The sequence below is a fragment of the Delphinapterus leucas genome, chromosome 17 (genome assembly GCF_059928025.1).
Source record: "Delphinapterus leucas isolate spDelLeu-1000000601 "Yukka" chromosome 17, BTC_Dleu_Yukka2, whole genome shotgun sequence".
Lineage (NCBI taxonomy): Eukaryota > Metazoa > Chordata > Mammalia > Artiodactyla > Monodontidae > Delphinapterus > Delphinapterus leucas.
Genome location: NC_143145.1, coordinates 55280198 through 55300387, shown reverse-complemented (window position 1 = coordinate 55300387; position 20190 = coordinate 55280198). Strand labels below are relative to the sequence as shown.

The following is a 20190-nucleotide window of genomic DNA, read 5'->3' as shown; positions in this document are numbered from 1 at the left end:
ACTTATCAATAACATGTGAGTCAAAGAACGAAAATCTCAAGGAAATTTTAATATTACTTGAACTAAATTAAAATGACAATACAACTTATCAAAATTTGTGGGATGCAGCAAAAACAGTGCTTAAAATACAATATATAACATTAAATGCATATTAGGAAGCAAAGTAAGATAAAAGTAATTAATCTAAACTTCCATCTTAGGAAATTAGAAAAAAAATAAAGCAAACAGAAGAAAAATAAAGTTGGAACAGAAATCAATGAAACTGAAAACAGGAAAACAATACAGAAAAAAAAATAAAGCCATTTCTCTGAAAGATTAATATAATTAATAAACCTCTAGCCAGACTAAATAAGAAAAAAAGAAGACACAAATTACTATCAGTTATGGAAGAAGGCACATCAGTACTGATACCATGAATATTAAAAGGATAATAAAAGAATACTATGAACAAGTGTATGTCCATAAATGTGATAACTTAGATGATGTCATGGGCTGAATTGTGTACCTCCAAATTCATATATTAAAGCCCTAACTCTCAATGTAACTGTATTCAGAGATAGGGACTTTAAGGAGGTACTTGATAGTAAATAAAGTCACAAGGTTGGACCCTAATTCGGTATGTCTGGTGTCCTTATAAGAAGAGAAGAAGACACCAGAAATCTCTTTCTCTCCAGCCACACACAGAGGAAACATAGTTGTTTATAGGTCTAAAATTGACCTATAAAGGACACAGATAAGGACACAGTGAGAAGGTGGCCATCTAAAAACCAGGAAAAGAGGCCTTACCAGAAAAGGACACTGACAGCACCTCAATCTTAGACTTCTAAGCTCCAAAACTGTGAGAAATTTAATTCCTGATGTCTAAGCCACCAAGGTTTTTGTTAAGGCAGCCTATAAAGGCTATTACTGATTTAACTGAACAACTCCTTTAAAAGACACAATCTATAAAAACTTCTACAAAGAGAAATAGGTAATCTGAACAGTCCTATATCAATTAAATAAAATGAATTAGAAATTAATACCCTTCCAAAAAAAAAAAAAAGAACTAGGTCTAAATGGTTACACTGCTGAAGTCTACTAAACATTTCAGGAAGAAATCATACCAATTCTCTATAATTTCTTCCAGAAAATAGAATTCTTAACCCATTCTATGAAACTAGCATTACCCTACTACCAAAACCAGATAAAGATGTTACAAGAAAGGAAAACTGCTTGTCAATATTACTCATGAACATAGATGTAGAAATCCTAAACAAAAATTAGCAAATTAAACTCTACAATGTATATAAAGAATTATTCACCATGCCAAAGTGGGATTTAGCCCAGGCATGAGAGTCTCATTCCACATTTGAAAATTAATTAAGGTAATCAATCACATTAAAAGGCTAAAGAAGAAAAAACATACAGTCATAGCATAGACACAGAAAAAGCATTTGATAAAAGACAACTCCCACTCCTACTAAAAATATTCAGCAAACTAGGAATGGGAGAACTTCCTCAACTTGATTAAACATCTAACAAAAAGCCTGTAGCTTATATTATACTTAATGGTGAGGAATTACATGCTTTTCCCTTAAAGACTAGGAAAAAGGCAATGATGCCTGCTCCCAGCACTCCTATTCAACATTGCACTGAAAGCAGTAGCTAATGCAATAAAATAAGCAAAGGAAATAAAAGCAATACAGATTGGGCATTAAAAAAACAACAACTCTCCTTGTTTTCAGATGACATGATTTTCTATGTAGAAAATATAGATGAACTGACCAAAAAAGTATCCTGAACTAATGAGTGATTTATAGCAAAATTCTAGGCTACAAGGTTAATATACAAAAGTCAATTGCTATCTTATATATCAGTAATAAACATTTAGAATTTGAAATTTAAAACACAATACAACTTATAGTACAAAAAATGTTTAACGAAATCCTTAGAAATAAATCTATCCAAAATATGTGAGTATGATTTGAATATTTGTCCCCCTAAAATTCATGTTAAAATCCTAACCCACAAAGATGATAATATTAGGAGATGGGACCTTTGGGAAGTCCTTAGGTCATGAAGATGGAACCTTCATGAATGGGATTAGTGTCCCACAAATATCTCTAGCCCTTCTGCTATGTATGTGAGGATCCAAGAAGTTTGTGACCTAGAACAGGGCACCAACTATGCTGGCACCTTGATCTCAGACTCCCAGCCTCCAGAATTGTGAGAAATAAATTTCTGCTGTTTATAAGCCACTCATGGTATTTTGTTATAGAAGTCCAAATGGACTAAGATATATACAAAAGATTTATAAGATTAAAAGTATAAAGTTCTGAGGAAAGAAATCAAAAACTTAAACAAATGGGGAAATATTCATGTTCATTAATGGTAACAATCAATATTAAGATGTCAGTTCTCCCCAGAATGATCTGTATATTCAAAGCGTTCACAACAAAAGTCCTGCTAAATTATTTCATGGGTGCCGGCATACCCTGTGTTATTGTGCCTCACAGATATTGTGTTATTTATAAATTGAAGGTTTGTGGCAATCCTATGTTGAGGAAGTCTATTGGCACCATTTTTCAAAAAGCATTTGCTCACTGTGTCTCTGTGTCACATTTTGGTAATTCTCACAATATTTCAAACTTTTAAATTATTATTGTATTTGTTATGGTGATCTGTGACAGTGATCTTTGATGTTACTACTGTAATTGTTTTGGGGTAACATGAACCACTCCCACATAAAGCAGTGAAGTTAAGAAATGTTGTCTGTGTTCTGAGTGCTCCACTAACCTGACATTCCACTATTGCCTTCTCTCTCACTGGGCCTCCCTATTTCCTGAGGCCCAACAATATTGAAATTAGACCAATTAATTACCTAACAACTGCCTCTAAGTATTCAAGTGAGGGGAAGATCACACATCTCTCACTTTAAGTAAAAGTAATAAATGATTAGGTTTAGAAGGCATGTCAAAAGCTGAGATAGGACAAAAGCTAGACCTCTGCCCCAAATGGTTAGCTAAGCTATGAAAGTAAATGAAAAGTTCTTGAGGGAAATTAAAAGTGCTACTCCAGTGAACACACAAATAATAAGAAAGCAAAACAGCTTTATTGCTTATATGGAGAAAGTTTTAATGGTCTACATAGATCAAACCAGTCACAATATTCCTTTAAACCAAAGCCTAATTCAGAGAAAGGCCCTAACTCTCTTTAATTCTGTGAAGGCTGAGACAGGTGAGGAAGCTGAAGAAGAAAAGTTTGAATCTAACAGAGGTTGGTATATGAGGCTTAAGGAAAGAAGCTATATCCATAACATAAAAGCACGAAGTGAAGCAACAAGTGCTGATACAGAAGCTTCAGCAAGTTATCCAGATCTAGCTGAAGAAAAGTTTGAAGCTAACAGAGGTTGGTATATGAGGTTTAAGGAAAGAAGGAAAGAAGCTATATCCATAACATAAAAGCACAAAGTGAAGCAACAAGTGCTGATACAGAAGCTTCAGCAAGTTATCCAGATCTAGCCAAGATAATTAATAAAGATTGCTATGTTAAACATTAAATTTTCAAAGTAGATGAAACAGCTTTATTATATTAGAAGATGCTATCTAGGACATTCATAGCTAGAGAAGAGAACTTAATGCCTGACTTCAAAGCTTGAAAGGATAAGCTGATTCTCTTGTTAGTGGATAATACAGCTGGTGACTTTAAGTTGACACCAATGTTCATTTGCTATTTCAAAAATCCTTGGCCCCTTAAAATTATGCTAAAACTACTCTGCCTGTGCTCTATAGGTAAAACAGCAAAGCCTGGATGACAATACATCTGTTTACAACATGGTTTACTGAATACTGTAAGCCCACTGTTGAGACCTAGTGCTCAGAAAAAAGATTTCTTTCAAAATATTACTGCTTATTAACAATTCACCTGGTCACCCAAGACCTGTGATGGAGATATACAAGATTCATGTTGTTTCCATGCCCACTAACACAACATCCATTCTGCAGCCCTTGGAACAAGGAGTGATTTCAACTTTCAAGTATTATTATTTAAGAAATACATTTTGTAGGGCTATAGCTGCCATAGATAGTGATTCCTCTGAAGGATTTGGGTAAAGTAAACTGAAAATCTTTTGGAAAGGATTCACCATTCTTTATGCCATTAAGAACATTTGTGATTCATGGAAAGAGGTAAAATATCAATATTCACAGGAGTTTGGAAGAAACTGATTCCAGTCCTCAAAGATGACTTTGAGTGGTTCAAGACTTCAGTGGAGGAAGTAACTGCAGATGTGGTGGAAATAACAAGAGAATTAAAATGAAACATGAGCCTAAAGATGTGATTAAATTGCTGCAATCCCGTGATAAAACTTTAAATGATGAGAAGTTGGTTCTTACTGATGAGCAAAGTGGTTTCTTGAAATGGAATCTACTCTTGGTGAAGATGCTATGAAGATTGTTGACATAACAAAAAAAATAGCATTCAGAATATGACATAAACTTGGTTGTTAAAACAGTGGCAGGGTTTGAGAGACTTGACTCCAATTTTGAAGGTGCTACTGTGGGTAAATGCTACAAACAGCGCTGCATGTTAGAGAGAAATTATTCATACAAGGAAGAGTAAATCAATGTGACAAACTTCATTGTTGTCTTCTTTTAAGAACTTGCCTCAGCCACCTTGACTTTCACCAACCACCACCCTGAGCAGTCAGTAGCCATCAACAGCTGAAGGTTAGCATGTTTTATCAATAAAGTGTTTTTAACTAAGGCATGCTCATTGCGCTTTTGGGCATAATGCTACTGAACACTTAATAAACTGTAGTATAGCGTAAGCAAATTTTATATGCACTGGGAAACCAAAAATTTCAAGACATCGCTTGATTGTTATATGAGCTTGATTGCTATATTCTCTTTATTTTGTTGATCTAGAACTGAACACAGAATATCTCTGAGGAACGCCTGTAATGGCAAACTGATTCTAAAGTTTATGTGGGAAGGCAAGAGACTCTGAAAACACAACATAATACTGAAGAAGAAGAATAAAATCAGAAAACTGACACTATCTGATATCAAGACTTACTCTAAACCACAGTAATCAAGAAAGTGTGATATTGGTTTATGAATAGACACATAGATCAATGAAGCAGAATAAAGAGCACCGAAATTTACCCACGCACATAGGCAACTGATCTTTGACAAAAGATCAAAGGTAGTGGAGAAAGAATGGTCTTTCCAACCAGTGGTGCTGGAACAACTGAACATCCACATGTAAAAAAATGAATATAGATTTTACACCTTTCCCAAAAACAAACTCAAAATGGATCATTGACCTAAATGTAAATGCCAAACTATTAAAATTTTAGAAGATAACATAGGAGAAATTCTAAGTGACCTTCTGTTTGGCAATGATTTTTTGATATAACAACAAAAGCACAATATAGAAATGAAAATAATTGATAAGTTCTACCTTATTAAAATTAAGACTTCTGCTCTGCAAAATACACTAAAAAAAGAGAATGGAATGTCAAACCACAGACTGAGACAACATATTTGAAAACATATCTGATAAAAGACTTGTAATCCAAAATATACAAAGAACCTTTAAAATAACAACTCAATTAAAAGTTGGTGCAAAGATCTAAACAGTCATCTCACAAAAGAAGATGTACAGATGGCAAATAAGCATACAAAAATATGCTCAGCTTCACATGGCATTAGGGAATTGCAAGTTAAAAAATTGAGAAACCACCTATTAGAACGGTTACATCCAGAACACTGACAACACCAAATCCTGACAAAGTTGTAGAGGAACAGTAACTTTCATTCATTGTTGGTGGTAATGCAAAATGGTTTAGCCACTTTGAAGATAGTTTGGTAGTTTCTTAAAAAGCTAACCATAGTCTTACCTTATGATCAGCAAAATTATATTCCCAGGTATTTAGCCAAATAAGTTGAAAATTAATGTCCACACAAAAACCAGCCCACACATGTTTATACTAGCTTTACTCATAATTACCCAAAACTGGAAGCAACCAAGAAGTCTTCAATAGGTGAACAGGTAAGCAAACTGTGACACATCCATACAATGGAATATTACTCAGTAATAAAAAGAAATGAGCTATCAAGTCATGAAAAGACAAGGAGGAAATAAATGCATATTTTTAAGTGAAGGAAAGCAGTCTGAAATGGCTACAAACTGTGTTTCGAACCATATGACATTCTAGAAAAGGCAAAACTATAGAGACATTAAAACCATCAGTAGTGTCCTAAGGAGAAGCGGGATGAATAGGTGTAACAAAGGATTTACAGAACAGTGAAACTAATTCTGTATGATACTGTAATATTATATGATATTATGCATTTGTCAAAATCCATAAAACTACAACACAAAGAGTGAACTGTGGTGTAAACTATCGATTTTAGTCAGTAATAGAGCAATACTGGCTCAACAATTGTAACAAATATCTAATACTAATTAAGATCTTAATAATGGGAGAAACTATGTGAGTGTGTATACTGGGAGGAGGGGGGGCAGTGAGAACTACCCATACTATCTGCTCAACTTTTCTGTAAACCTAGAATTGCTCTAAAAATAAAATCTACTAATTATTTTTAAAGCTGGATATATTCTTTTATTATTTCTAAAAAAACTATCTAGAGTTTATTCTGGGTGTTCTATTAGAAAGTGATACAACTGTGACTAAAGATAGTTTTATTTCTTTACAGATCCTTATATCTTTTGCTCTCTTTTATTACCTTACAACTATAAGTAGTTGCACAATGTTATTGGATAGAGGTAGAGATAGCAGGTATTTTTTGTTGTTTCACTTAACGATTTTTTTTCCAAACACCTCATGTTACAGTGGTCATATTGTATGTGAAATACATAATGAAGCTGTAATTTTTGTTTTTGTAGATGCCATTTTTCTGATTAATTACCTTTCTTTGCTTTGACTCCTAGTTATAAATGGAGGTTAAATTTTCTTGAACGCATTTTTGTATCTGTTAAGGTGATCATATAAAGAATTTCCTTTAATACTCCATATTACTCTCAAGACAGAAGGGAGGCCAGCCCTGGTTTTCTAAGTTGGGTTGAATGACCATGGTTTACATTTCTCTTGCATCCTTTTCCTTCTCTTTCAAAACAGGCATCATCACATTTATATGATTGTTAAACTTCTCCACGTGACTGTAAATTCCATGAGGATGGATGGAATCCCTATGTTTTATTTATTGTTATATCCCCAGTAACTAGCACTGTTCTTTGTCCAAACTGGTACTCAATAAAACGTCGTTCAATTAGTTAATGAATGAATATGAACTAGCAGCAATTGCCACTCCAGATTGGAAGATACTCTCATCCCTTAAGCATGCTTCATTGAAGACAAGAAAGGATGATCCATTTGCATTGTTGTAAAAAGATAAAAAGTTAAGTGGTTGCTCTGATACCAAAAGTTAATTAATAATTCAAAGATATATTGTTTAAATTGCAATTATTTATATACTTTATTATTTTATAAATTTTTAGATTATGAATACTTGATAAAGAATGTTGTGTGTTAGAATACTCATCTGAAAGTCTTTCAGAATATTAGCATTCATTCAAGAAGCTGGAAGATCTAGTTTACAAAAGTGTTTCAAGGAATGTCTGTCTACAGGGTCCCCAAATGGACAATTTATTCTTTTCTCAATTGCAATTTTTTTTATGTTACCATTACATCACTATATGTTACCATGTAGTCAGTGTGCATAAGATCTCAAACAAAATGTCGAAATACATAGTTGTGAAAAATTGAAAAGAAACAGTAATTCATCATTAGCTATTTTACCTGTAAGTGATGTGCTTGTGCTGCCACTTCTGTCCTGTTAACGCATACCGCTTTCGACGAATATTAAATTTGGAGCTACCTCTTGTCTGGTCAGGTACACCACATCGAGGCTTCTTCATCCAGCTGCAAAAAGCAATATTTTTCAGTTATTTACCAATAACGCTAATCATTAATTTCAAAGAGAAATCCATTGAGAAGTTATGGCAGTGGTAATAAAAACGGGAAAACATAAAGGAGAATTTTGTCAGTTTTCTTGCAATTTGAATCTAAGTATTGTAGAAAGCATCTTTTTTTTTCTGGAATGATCAAGAATCACTAGTTTATAACTCATGTCCTTTAGATAATTTTTCTCTCTAATTCATTTTGAGCTAACTGTAAACAAAGGTATTCTGATGCTTCTAACTAGAATCTGCTGTTAACAGATATATGACCTAGAGAAAGTCTCATTCAGAAAATGAGACTTTTTAAAATAAATTTTCACTAAGGTCTCTTTCAGCTTTAACATTCAACAATTTTTAAAATCTATTACATGACCTAAACTCCAGGAATCAAGAAGATATATGCTACTCTCTTCTAGCTTAAATAGAAGGAAATTGTTGTTTAGAATAACATTTGCCTTTCTCCGCTTTTTTCTTCTTTACACTTTAAGCATTACCCCAATTTTCAAATAACAGCCATTCTCTTTGAACCTTTAATAGTAACTGAATTCACTGCTTAAGAAATTTTTTTCTGAATATAATGTTTAGTATGACACCAGTAAAATTTAAATATTAACATTGGGAAAATAAAATGCTGGTTTTGATTTATTGATTTTTAATACTTATATAGATACAGTTGTCTAAATTTTTTTCTGGAGAGTCTCATTTGACCATTGTCATGTTTTCTATGTAGTCTTGCTTCTTGTCTAAGGAGAAAGATTGACATGATTTTTATTAGTTTTTCTTTAGTGACTCAAAATGGCTTTATCATCCATTAGCTCATTTAATTTAACAATTACAGAACTGAAGCAGAATCTTCATGGCGTTACAGGCTTCAGAAAGTGGAAATGAGCAAAATAATTAATTTTTGTTATATTTCATCAAATAATTTCTATACTCTTTAAATGGAAAATAATTGACTGCAGAGATGACTGTCTAAAGATGTCCATTTCGTGAAAATGACTGAAATAGTTTACGTTACATGGATCAATCAGCTAACTAGCTTTTATAAACATAAGAATAACATCATGCAGAAATGAAAGCATGACTTACTTTTTAAGAAAGAAAACACTTTTCTGATAAGCATTATACGTTTCTCCTTTTTTATTCTCCTACCAGTAAAAATGTAGACATTGCAGTTAACAGACTTAACAAACTCCATCCTAGTTTATGATGCATTGTAGAATTACTTCAGGAAATCACTCTTTCCCTTTATTAAAGTCTCCAAACCAAATGAGATGTCTTGTAAATGCTAATGCCTAGAAAGTTATACAGACCTATGGAACTGAAGTCTCTGGAGCCGAGAATTGAGACTTTTTACTTTTAACTAAAACTCCCAGTCCACTCTGAATTAGCGGTCCCCGACGTTTTGTGGCACCAGGGACCAGTTTCACGGAAGACAATTTTTCCACGGCGGGGGGTATGGTTCAGTTGGTAATGCAAATGATAAGGAGAAATGGGGAGCGGCAGATGAAGCTTCACTCGATAGCCACCGCTCACCTCCTGCTGTGCAGCTCTGTTCCTAACAGTCCGTGGCCTGTGGAGTTGGGGACTCCTGCTCTAAATCACTAAATTTGAGATATATTTCACTAGAGTGTAAAACACTCAAGGACAGGGGATCTACATACTCCCTGTACCTGTACAACCTCTAGAATTTAAAAGAGGCTTAATAAATAGGTGGATAGGGACATTTTTTAATGAAAACATATTTTTATTATATTCTGTAAGATCTAGATACATATTCAACTAACAAATATTAAGCATTAATGGTTAATATTAATTAATTAATGATAATTTAAGTGGCTTTTATCAATGGCTGTTTCATTAATCATACTCTCAACAAAAATTATGTTTCTTAACCAAGTACTTATTCTGACATCTCCCTGAAAGTGCTGTGAGAATAAATAATTATTAAATATGAATAAATTTACTTAATGTGGATGTGATTACATTTAGCTAAAGAAAATATTGAAGTAAACACTCTAGGGAAAGAAATAATTTTGAAATGGATTGTGGGATAAAATTTGACAATTTGTATTTATCCTGATACATTATCAGATGAAATATGTTTTCAATGAGGATATATTCTCTAAAATTACTTTAACAATACATAAAGTTAAAAGATGAAGACAGCCATTGAAAACATTTAAATTTACTAATGAAAATTTCCATTTTAAGTTGTGCATATGTTGGACCTAGTAAAAGTTTTCTCAATGAAACATTGCATCTTCCAAAGGACAGGGCTTTTAGGGATGAGTATTAGATTCCTATGCTGAAACATATTTCTGCTAAATTCCTTATGTATTTCTTCAGCTTTTGCCCATTTCATATAATTCTTTCTTATGTTCCAACTATTTGTTTATATATTTACTCATTCTATCCTGATCCATTTATCTTACAATATTTTTAGGCATTTATAATACGCTAAGAGATATATGAAAAAAAAGTGTGTATAAAAAGATAAGGCAAGGGGCTCTTGCTGATCTCCCAGTCTAAGGTAAGACATTCATGATAAAAACAAAAAACAAAAAACAAAAAACCAATTAGTTAAGTCTTCTAACATCTCCATCTAGCTATCTTGTCATCATTTCTAATTTTACATGTAATTTAAAATTATGATTTTTCAGCTCCAAACTTGCAACAATTCTTCTGATACCTTATCTCAGCCCAAAGTCTTTCTAATGCCTAAGCCAGGTATCCAGGTAACATCTTCCACTGATCTCTCCTCACATCCAATCAATCATGATGTAGTATCTTCTGCCTTTAAAACTTCTCTGTATCTCTTACTCTCAACAGTGCCTTCTCACTCCTAAAGATAAATCTTTTCAAAACACTGATGTGTTTACTACATATTCTAAGTATGAAAGGCTTTTATAGACAGAATCTTATTCAGGCATACTTAGCAAGGATGCCCCCCATCTCCCTGCTTCCCAAGATCCACACAAGTTCTACAGAAACAAACCTCTTTCTGCCTTTGTATACAGTGAACTCTGTCTGGAATACTTTTGCCTCCTTATTTACAATGACAATCTTAATCCTCCTCATTATTCAACTCCCACAGGTACAATTTACCATCTCAACACAGCATGTATTATAGTGTATATTACAATGTGTACATCTCTGTCTCTGTCTTCTACTAGCCTGTGAGTCAAACCAGAGAGACCTGTATGGGACCGGTGCCCAGGGAAGCTTCCAGTGAAGAACGTGAAGCAAATGAACTGTCTTCATGCATTTTTTTTTTGCACATATCAATCTCCCCTACTATCCTATATGTTTCTTGAGGACTTTGTAACTCTTACAGCTCTGTGCCTTGAACAAATGCTTACTATGCAGAGAGATGTTGCGTGAAACTTTATATAAAATTAAACCATAATGTAGATGACTTAAGTGTAAGAAATAAACATAAGAACAGGAATGAGGTAATATAAACTAGTAATTTAATTCAAAGAACGCTTAATGAGGGTTGGTCAAGATAGCTCTATGTTAATTTCACCAATATATGTACCCAAATATTCTGGCACAGAGATATTAGCAGGTATTAATTATCAAAATATGTAAAATCCCAAAAACATTATCAGAGCACATCTTGACACTAAATATGTCACACAGTATCTGAGCTAAATCTGTCCTTGGGATTTTTATGTGATTCCAAACGTTTGTTCTTTAATTTTATAACCATTTGTTTCTTTCTCTTACAACTTTTAAAGTTCTCAGTGATATCAAGAATGGTCAGTGTTTACTAGAACTCATCAATGAATTAAATGCTGTCTAATATTAAATGTAAAATTGGCATGTTAATTTTCTTATTCAGGTAGAGTCTGGCAGTTCATTTCTAGTTATCATGCACCAAAATGTTAGTTCCATTCATATACCAATTTGATAAATCCCATATTTACCTATACACAAGAGTGCAGAAGTAAAGAGTGCAATTTTACTTTTGCATGCAAAAGTAAAATTGATTGTCTCACCCAAGGTAATAACTACATCATATGAAAAGGAAAGGTGTTGAAGTGTATGTGTGTGTGTGTGTGTGTGTGTGTGTGTGTGTGTGTGATTTTCAAGCCGTACTTTTTTGTGAAAGTATCGTTGCTAAAACACTTATTTTTTCAGTGTGTCAACACACACTCATATACCTGTGCTTCTTTACTGACTCATTTGCTAAGAATTTTTTTTTTTTTTTTTTTTGTGGTACGCAGGCCTCTCACTGTTGTGGCCTCTCCCGTTGCGGAGCACAGGCTCCGGATGCGCAGGCTCAGAGGCCATGGCTCACAGGCCCAGCCGCTCCGCGGCATGTGGGATCCTCCCGGACCGGGGCACGAACCCGTGTCCCCCGCATCGGCAGTCGGACTCCCAACCACTGCGCCACCAGGGAAGCCTTGCTAAGAATTTTAAGTTGACATTCCAAAGCAAACAAAGACATGGGGAATGAGCACTGGGCTCGGTGTGGGTGGGGGGTGGGGGGGGTGGGGGGGGTGGGGGGGCAGTGAGCTACAAGAGAGACATTTTGTAATTTCAAGTTGTAAGTCACGGCACCACCCCAATTTTCATAAATATAATACTGATATTCAGTATTGGTTTAACTGTTTAGAATACAGAGCATTTTTAAACTAGTTTGGTGGATCATTAATGTCTTTGTTTAAATTAACTCAATTTAAAAATGAAAAATATCTAAAAATCAGTTCTCTTGTGAGGAGTTACATTATAAAAGTTGGAAGCAGGGATCCAAGAGCCAGACTGCCAGGGTTCCCATCCAGCTTCACTGACTCACAAGCCCTGTGCTATTATTCAGTCTACTGTTTCTTTCTATTCCTTAGTTTCCTCTTCTATAAAATGAAATGATTGTACTATTATTGAGTTAATGTGAGGATTAAATTAGTTAAATCAGGTGAAATACTTAGAACAGGTCCTGGCAGATAGTAACTGCTATTATTATTAACTTATAATTTTAATATTATTTTTAAAATATCAGGAAGTAGTTATACTAGTAGTAGTAGAAGCAGCAGCAGCATCATACAGCTATCTATATTTCTACACTTTTCAGTTCACTTTGACTTGTATGTTGACATAAAGCACTTTGTTATTCAAGACAGGGATATTCTTAGTGTTTTGATAACAATTATGCCAACAGACACATTATCTTCTGTTTTATGTAAATAAAGTAACCATAATCTTCTAAGCAAGTTTACAGTAATGTTAAAAGCCACCATATAGGAAACAGTATCCATTAGCTTCAGTTAAAAAAGAAATTAATTAGTTGGGCATTCATGTCAAACATATAGGGCTACCCATTGCATGACTCCAAGAAGTTCCTTCAAGTTGTAGTCCATGCCCTTGATGCCCCTATAGTGGGGCTGCAGGAAGGCAGCTCCTCAATAGAATAAGATGGAAATGCCACTCTTTGGCTTTGGGGTTGGGGCTGTGCCACACAGTGGCCCTGTGTACATATATCTACCTTTACCAAGGGAAAAATACTCAAAAATATATATTTTGTGCCTTAGGCATTAGTAATCTTAGAAAAATATTCATCAACATAATATATTAAACTGGTTTCTATCCTCCAAACTTTTCCAAGTTCTAATGAAAGGTAAGAGTAATACCTATGATTATAGTTGTCCCAAGAAATCTTTCTAGAAATTTTAAAATATGCTTATATTTATTATGTTAAAAATCCTTAGGCTTTGCTTATATTCAAGTTCAATAATAATGAAGAAGATTTTTCAAAAGAAAATTAACTTAGGGCTCAAAATGTAGATAGGCTGATAGCTCACTCTGGTCCAGTTTCTTTTTTCTATCAACTCATTAGCAGCCTGCATGGACGCACACGTTATTCCCAAAGCTGAAACTGCAAAGTTAAAGTACTTAAAAACCCAAGCACAGAGAATAAGTGTATTAAGCCTCCATGATCTGCAATGTGAACAAAAGCTCTGTTAGAGTGTCACCTCTTTCTCAAGCTTTCACCTCTCTCCTTTTACCTTTTGGAATGGGGCTCTAAGGACCCTGCTCATTTAGCTGTTAACCAACCTTCTGCAGCTACCAAAATGTGGACTGACCCATGCTATAATGTTATAGCTTTGAGTACCATTGTTATGTTAAAAAATAACAAAGAAAAATCTTTAATTACTGATGGATCTATCTTTTATATCCAAATTGAAAATAAAGAGTCTTAACTTGATAATTTAGACAAAAGAAAAAAAATCATGGAACATCTGGATAAGTAAACCAAAAAGCTTGTAGTTCTTGATATATCTAAATAAATACTTGAATTCCAAAATCAGGAGTTCAAATATCACTACAGTTTCATAATAATTCTTTAAATAAAGCTACTTATTCAGTCTTAAAATAATTTTTAATTAAGACAAATTTCTGGGCATGATTTAAATAAATTAAACAGAATTACTAAGATCATCCAGTATATATGTATAAATGCATACATGTTTGTATGTGTATACACACACACATACGCATATATATATATATGGAGAGAGAGAAAGAAAGAGAGAGAGATAAAAACAGAAAGAAAGATCACCTTACAAATCCCATCAAGTATGCTTCAGGGCATAACATTGTGCACACATAAAAAGATAAACTAAAATTTTAAAATACTTACTATTAATATTATAAAAACATATTAGACTCATTCTTATTATTGCCTTGCTATCCTTTTCCATCCTTGCAAAACACTGCATTTTTATGCATAACATAGATTAATTCACTTATTAAGGAATTTAAGTGAGCTTGCTTACTAAAATTAGCTAAGTAACCAATAATTTAAAAGAACCATTGCAACATATGATAATTAGCTCACTTTGGGTGGGGATGGTATAAGTATTTACCACTACTATCTCTCCAATGCCAATGTTAATTAATTCAAAAGCTATATAATATGCCACTTAAGGTAATAACCAGATTTGTTGCTTGAAAATGGTTAATTTCTTCAATGTAATATAGGGATTATTATAATTGGCATCATTACTTTTCATTACCCAAGAATTATAGATCGAATCCACCAAATGTCTGTCTGCCAAAAAAGAATATAATTACTTAATTTAAAAACAATTGATTTCAACAAGACTCTAAAATTAGATAAATGTTTATGGCATTTAAATGCCATAATGAATGAATGAATCCTAAGACATTAATACCGATGAATAATTCTAGGTCTCTAATTTTACTACATATTTTATGTAATAAGACTTAGATGAAAAAATTCATACATTATAATTTGACTATGTAAAATAATAGAATGCAATTTCAGCATGGATTGTTACCACACATTCATTTAATATTATAGAAGTGCAGAAAATTGCTTAAGTAGCATGATTATAGGGATTACACTTACAAAAATGGTACATAATTTGAGCTGAGTACCCTGAGCAACAATACCCCAAGACTGGGGATACATCAGTGGAAAAAACAGACAGGAAGCAAATGAAGCTGCTTCTAGCATGAAGCAGGGTTTCTAGTATGAGTGACAATGAGAATGACACAGAGGACAGAGGAGGCATCACTGTCTAGGAAGGAAAAGGACCAGGGTTCAACAAGGCTTTAATGGGTTCACCTAGAAATAATGACCAAGTGTAACACTCTCTTTAAAGAGAAAGATGCATTTTTAATTTCAAAATAACTGAGTTAGAACAAAACTCTTTTAAAGAAGGAAAACAAAAAGCAAGCAGAAAAACTGGTTGGTTTTAAATTTAAGGCTGCTTATTTGGTTGATCTTTCCTTTATAATGCTATAGCTCACAGAAATGTTACTTTAACACCTACACACTGACACATTCCTTTCTTTTGGTCTGTAATCTGAGCCACTGTATGTCAGGAAAAGACCCGTGTCTTTCTCTGCACCTCTGCATCTTTTACTTCATACTGCTGTTCAGACCCCTTTCCACATGAAGGGTCCAAATAAATCCTGCACACATTCCTCTTCCATTATGTCCTGACAAAGACCTTTTTCTAGCTATTTTAGGGAATCAACCTTATCCATCCTGAGTCTTTTCAATGATTAGCAGGGGCTTTCAAAAGTGGGGGGAAACACAAATGACACCTTTTATAGGACTCCACTCTCTCAATTTTAGTATCTAGTAATAAGCATATTTAAAATAATTTGTTTCCCAAGTCACCATTTATCGTATTTTTAAAAACTGTGTCATAATTTCCAAAAAAGTGAATTAGAAGGTATCAGCTCTGCGTTAGGGAACAAGAAAGCTTGTCCAGAGCACTTTTTAAATTGTTGGGATAAAGAGTATAATATAAATGGAGTTCTGTATTGTACACAGCAATGAAACACAGGGCTTGCTGGAGGTTTTGCTTATTAATTTAACACTATATTTATTTTGAATAAGAGGTATGTTATGACTTAAAATGAACTTTTGATAGTATACTATTAAGAGAGAATTGCGATGATTACAGGGCAGTAGATCCAAAATATCAAAATTGTATTCCCAATATTAATAACAGTTTTCTCATTCTCACAGAATGCATTATATTAATTCTTCATTCTGTTTTCACAGACTCAAATCAAATTCAATATTTAAGTATCTATGAAAAATGTTAGGAGAGGTAATGTGTTTATTTATTTATTTATTTATTTGTTAACATCTTTATTGGAGTATAATTACTTTACAATGGTGTGTTAGTTTCTGCTTTACAACAAAGTGAATCAGTTATACATATACATATGTCCCTGTATCTCTTCCCTCTTTCATCTCCCTACCTCCCACCCTCCCTATCCCAATTTAGTTTTTCAAACTGCTTGAAAACTGTTTAATCTTCAAGCCATTGTTATATGTTTTTTTCTGTTTTGATGAAATAGAAATAGTATGACTAACATCATACTTTAAGTATTAGAAGGCAAAATAGAATTTTAAAATTATATATTAAATTAGTTTAACATGTAACAATTAATTATATACGCCTGAGTCCGGGCACTTCAGGTATTTAAGAAAAATGTGTCATTTCTCAAAGGCACACAGCATGGTATAGTGGAAACTTCCCCAAGTAAATGTCAAAAAATCTGGACTCTGAAGCTAATCTTGACTTCAACTAGCCTTTGACTTTCAGTTTTCTACTTGAAAAAGTAGAGAGAAAAATGTATTCTTATCTTCCCTATTGTGTAGGTTTAATGTGTATTGATCATTATAAATGCTGAAGTAGATTTACTTTTGAGTATCAAAGACTCAATGAACACAAATAATTCTTCCCTGCACTAAAAAAATTAATCATTTCCTCCTTTGTTGTCTAGAAACAATAATGCTGTTTCATAGTGTACTTGTGGTAAAACAATTTATGACTGTGTCTAGCTATACAGTTAACTTGAAGTTCCTTTGAAGAAGAGACTGTCTTTTGGATCTGTATATGCCTCTTTCACAGATAAAATGCCCAGTAAAGTGCGACTGGTTGAACAAATAAATGAACAAATGATTGATAAAACAATAAATAAAATAACAAATATTATTAAAGAGTAGAAATAAGCCCTTTGTTACTAAAAGATTGAAAGCACAGACTTTTCAGTGAAAACTCTTCCCTTGATTTAACTAGTATGAAAATTGTCACTAGCAGAAAGCTAGTAAGCTATTAACTGTCTCTCTGATTCCCTCCCCCTCAAAAACAGAGCACTGATTTGCAGTTTTTTATTTTCCTCGGTTTCAATATTTTGACTTTGGCCAATTTCAAGCTACTGCTGTGATATCATTTAGGGAAAGAGATGTGCACACACTACTCCCTCCAGCCATACAATCCAGCTCCAGCACATCACTTATCACCACTCTTCTAGTAGTGGCTTCAGCTGTACATCTACTTTGACTCCCATTGTTGGTATTTTCTTTCCTATTTTGAAAATGTATTGCTAAAGTCCAGGTGAATAAACTTAATTTGGTGTTTTAATTTTTTATAAAATCTCAGGGGAGTGGAGTTAACATAGGTTAAGTTCCAAAGAAACGTTCATGAGAAAAATCATTCCATTTGTGGTTGATGGAGTTCACTAAGGGTTTTTCAGCCCACTTAGTTTGGCTCAAGAGCTGAGAAAAAAAGAGTGCAGATGCCATTACTTACTCAATTGTGTTTCGGTCCACTTTTCCTGTCATGTTAATGCCGTAGAACTGCTGCATCGCAGCTAAGGCAGACTGCATGGTCTCTGCAGAGCGCAGCACCGACATTCTGGGGTCAGTTGGTGGAAGGTAGCCGTACTTCTGTAACCAAACCTGCAATAACAAGTACACCTCTTTTTAGATCAACTTCACAATTTAACAGTAATTTTATGGTAATTAAGTTCTGTCTATAGTTGATTTTTAAACTTTATTTCCTCTTCTAAGGGCATATATTATTTAATTTTGTCTCTTTTTAACACATATTATGTAGTTTAGGTTATTTTAGTATAATTTCAGTGGTTGTTACAGATCTTTCTAACATACACACAAACTCTAATTGTAAAGAAAAAGATTAATCATTTGTCTCAAGCTTACACTGTATAGAATACTATAGTAGATACTGGATAAAATCACAAATAAGATGATCCCTGCCCTCTAGGAACTCAACTTCCCAAAATAAAGATATTTTTTCAAGAGTATGACCCCACTGAGACATCTATGCTGGAAGGGGAAGTTAATGTGCATATGCCACATCTGAAATGTCATTTTCCTGAATAATTAGACACTGACTATAGCTGTTACTAGTAGCATCATCACATGTAGAACAATTATTCTATAATGACATTTGAGGTATGAATTCTATGCAACTGGTCTATCCAATTGTAGCTAGATATCTTCAAGGACAGAGAACTCTTTCTCATGTAAAGGATAACCTTTCATTTATTTACAGTTGATTCATTTCAAACCAAATCATGTAAGTGACCAAACTTTTCACATAGAGATAAAATCAGACTATTTAGGTGAGAATATTTGTCCCTCTCCTTAAGGATATCATGATTTTAGTTCTGGTCTTCCCTAGGGAAGAGAGATTTGGGAGGATAGTGAGAGGAAGATATTGATGTTGAGCTTACACCCAGTCATGATTACAGCCAAAATCTGAGTCATTTAAGGTTAGATTTTAAAAATAACCAAAACTTGGGTTATCTGGGGGGGATCTCTACCAGAGAGTGGATGCTTTCTAGTTTTACAATTCTATGCATTCATTTTAAATGCACAATCATATGTCCAGCTCATATCCCATCCTGCTGTCCCTTACTTCAATCTTTCATAAGGCTCTAAGATTTCTTGAAGATTCCTATCAAATTGAGAAAGGCCAGGTAATTCTGCCTTTGGCACAAAATAAAAGCTGTGCTATTTAACGGAAGGTATTCACCAGTATGTGTTTCCCCTCCCACCTGAGTCTATTCATCATATAATGATCCTGTGAAGTTGTAGCTTCCTCCCAATACCTGATACACTTCCATTATGACCTTACAATTAAAACAGAAAAGAGTTATTTTCTCATTGATAATAAACAGAAATTATAGAAGTTAAATTTCACCAAAAGAAATAGGTATTAAATATATCAGCTTCTTAACATGTAAAACACAAGGTGGAATCTTTTGTGGTATTTCCAAGAAATTGAACCCCCAAATGTGCAGCGCAACCCCTTGAAAATAAGACAAAACATTTATTCTAAAACTATTTAAGGGATTAGCAAATGCATCACTGTCAGGAAGGTTTACTGTTGAAATTCCATCTAGTAAACTCATCTACCACATAGTGAAAACATGCCCAGACACTCTCCTCATCTAATCTATAATGAATAGGCTGCTAAGGAAGACATATATTCAGTAACCTAGTCAACAGTGGTACAGTCTGAAATAGACTTTTTTTTTTTTTCCTGAATGAAGGAGACAAGATTTCACTGGCAATATATTATTTACTAGGAAATTCAATACCTATTGTCAACCAATTTCACCCAAATTAGATTTCATCATGATTTTTAATAGTATACATGCACAAATATTTTGAAATTGAACTCTTTTATTTTTTCCCATAGCACTTTGTTTGCATCCATTTCTTACCTTCTATAGAGTAAGAAACCTTGTTGCTAGGTTACTCAAGGGTGCTAAGCTACTGTCAATCACATTTGTGAGAACAGCAAAGAAAAAAACTGTTAATAAGCCCTATGATTTACATACAAATAGAGACTATAAAATATATGAATTTTAAGTGCATAATGAAAAAATAATATGCTCTAAAAAATATGTATTTGATTTATG

General features: G+C 33.6%; 1 protein-coding gene across 1 annotated transcript in view; it reads right to left on the bottom strand.

Annotated features, from left to right (window-relative positions):
• Positions 1 to 20190, bottom strand: part of MMP16 (matrix metallopeptidase 16) — a 357858-nt gene that overhangs the window by 179419 nt on the left and 158249 nt on the right. Inside the window, exons 2-3 of the mRNA XM_089898989.1 lie at positions 18051 to 18199; positions 7805 to 7927 (exon numbers count right to left, since the gene is read on the bottom strand). Coding sequence (XP_089755115.1) covers positions 7805 to 7927; positions 18051 to 18199 — 272 coding nt within the window. The remainder of the gene's footprint in view (positions 1 to 7804; positions 7928 to 18050; positions 18200 to 20190) is intronic.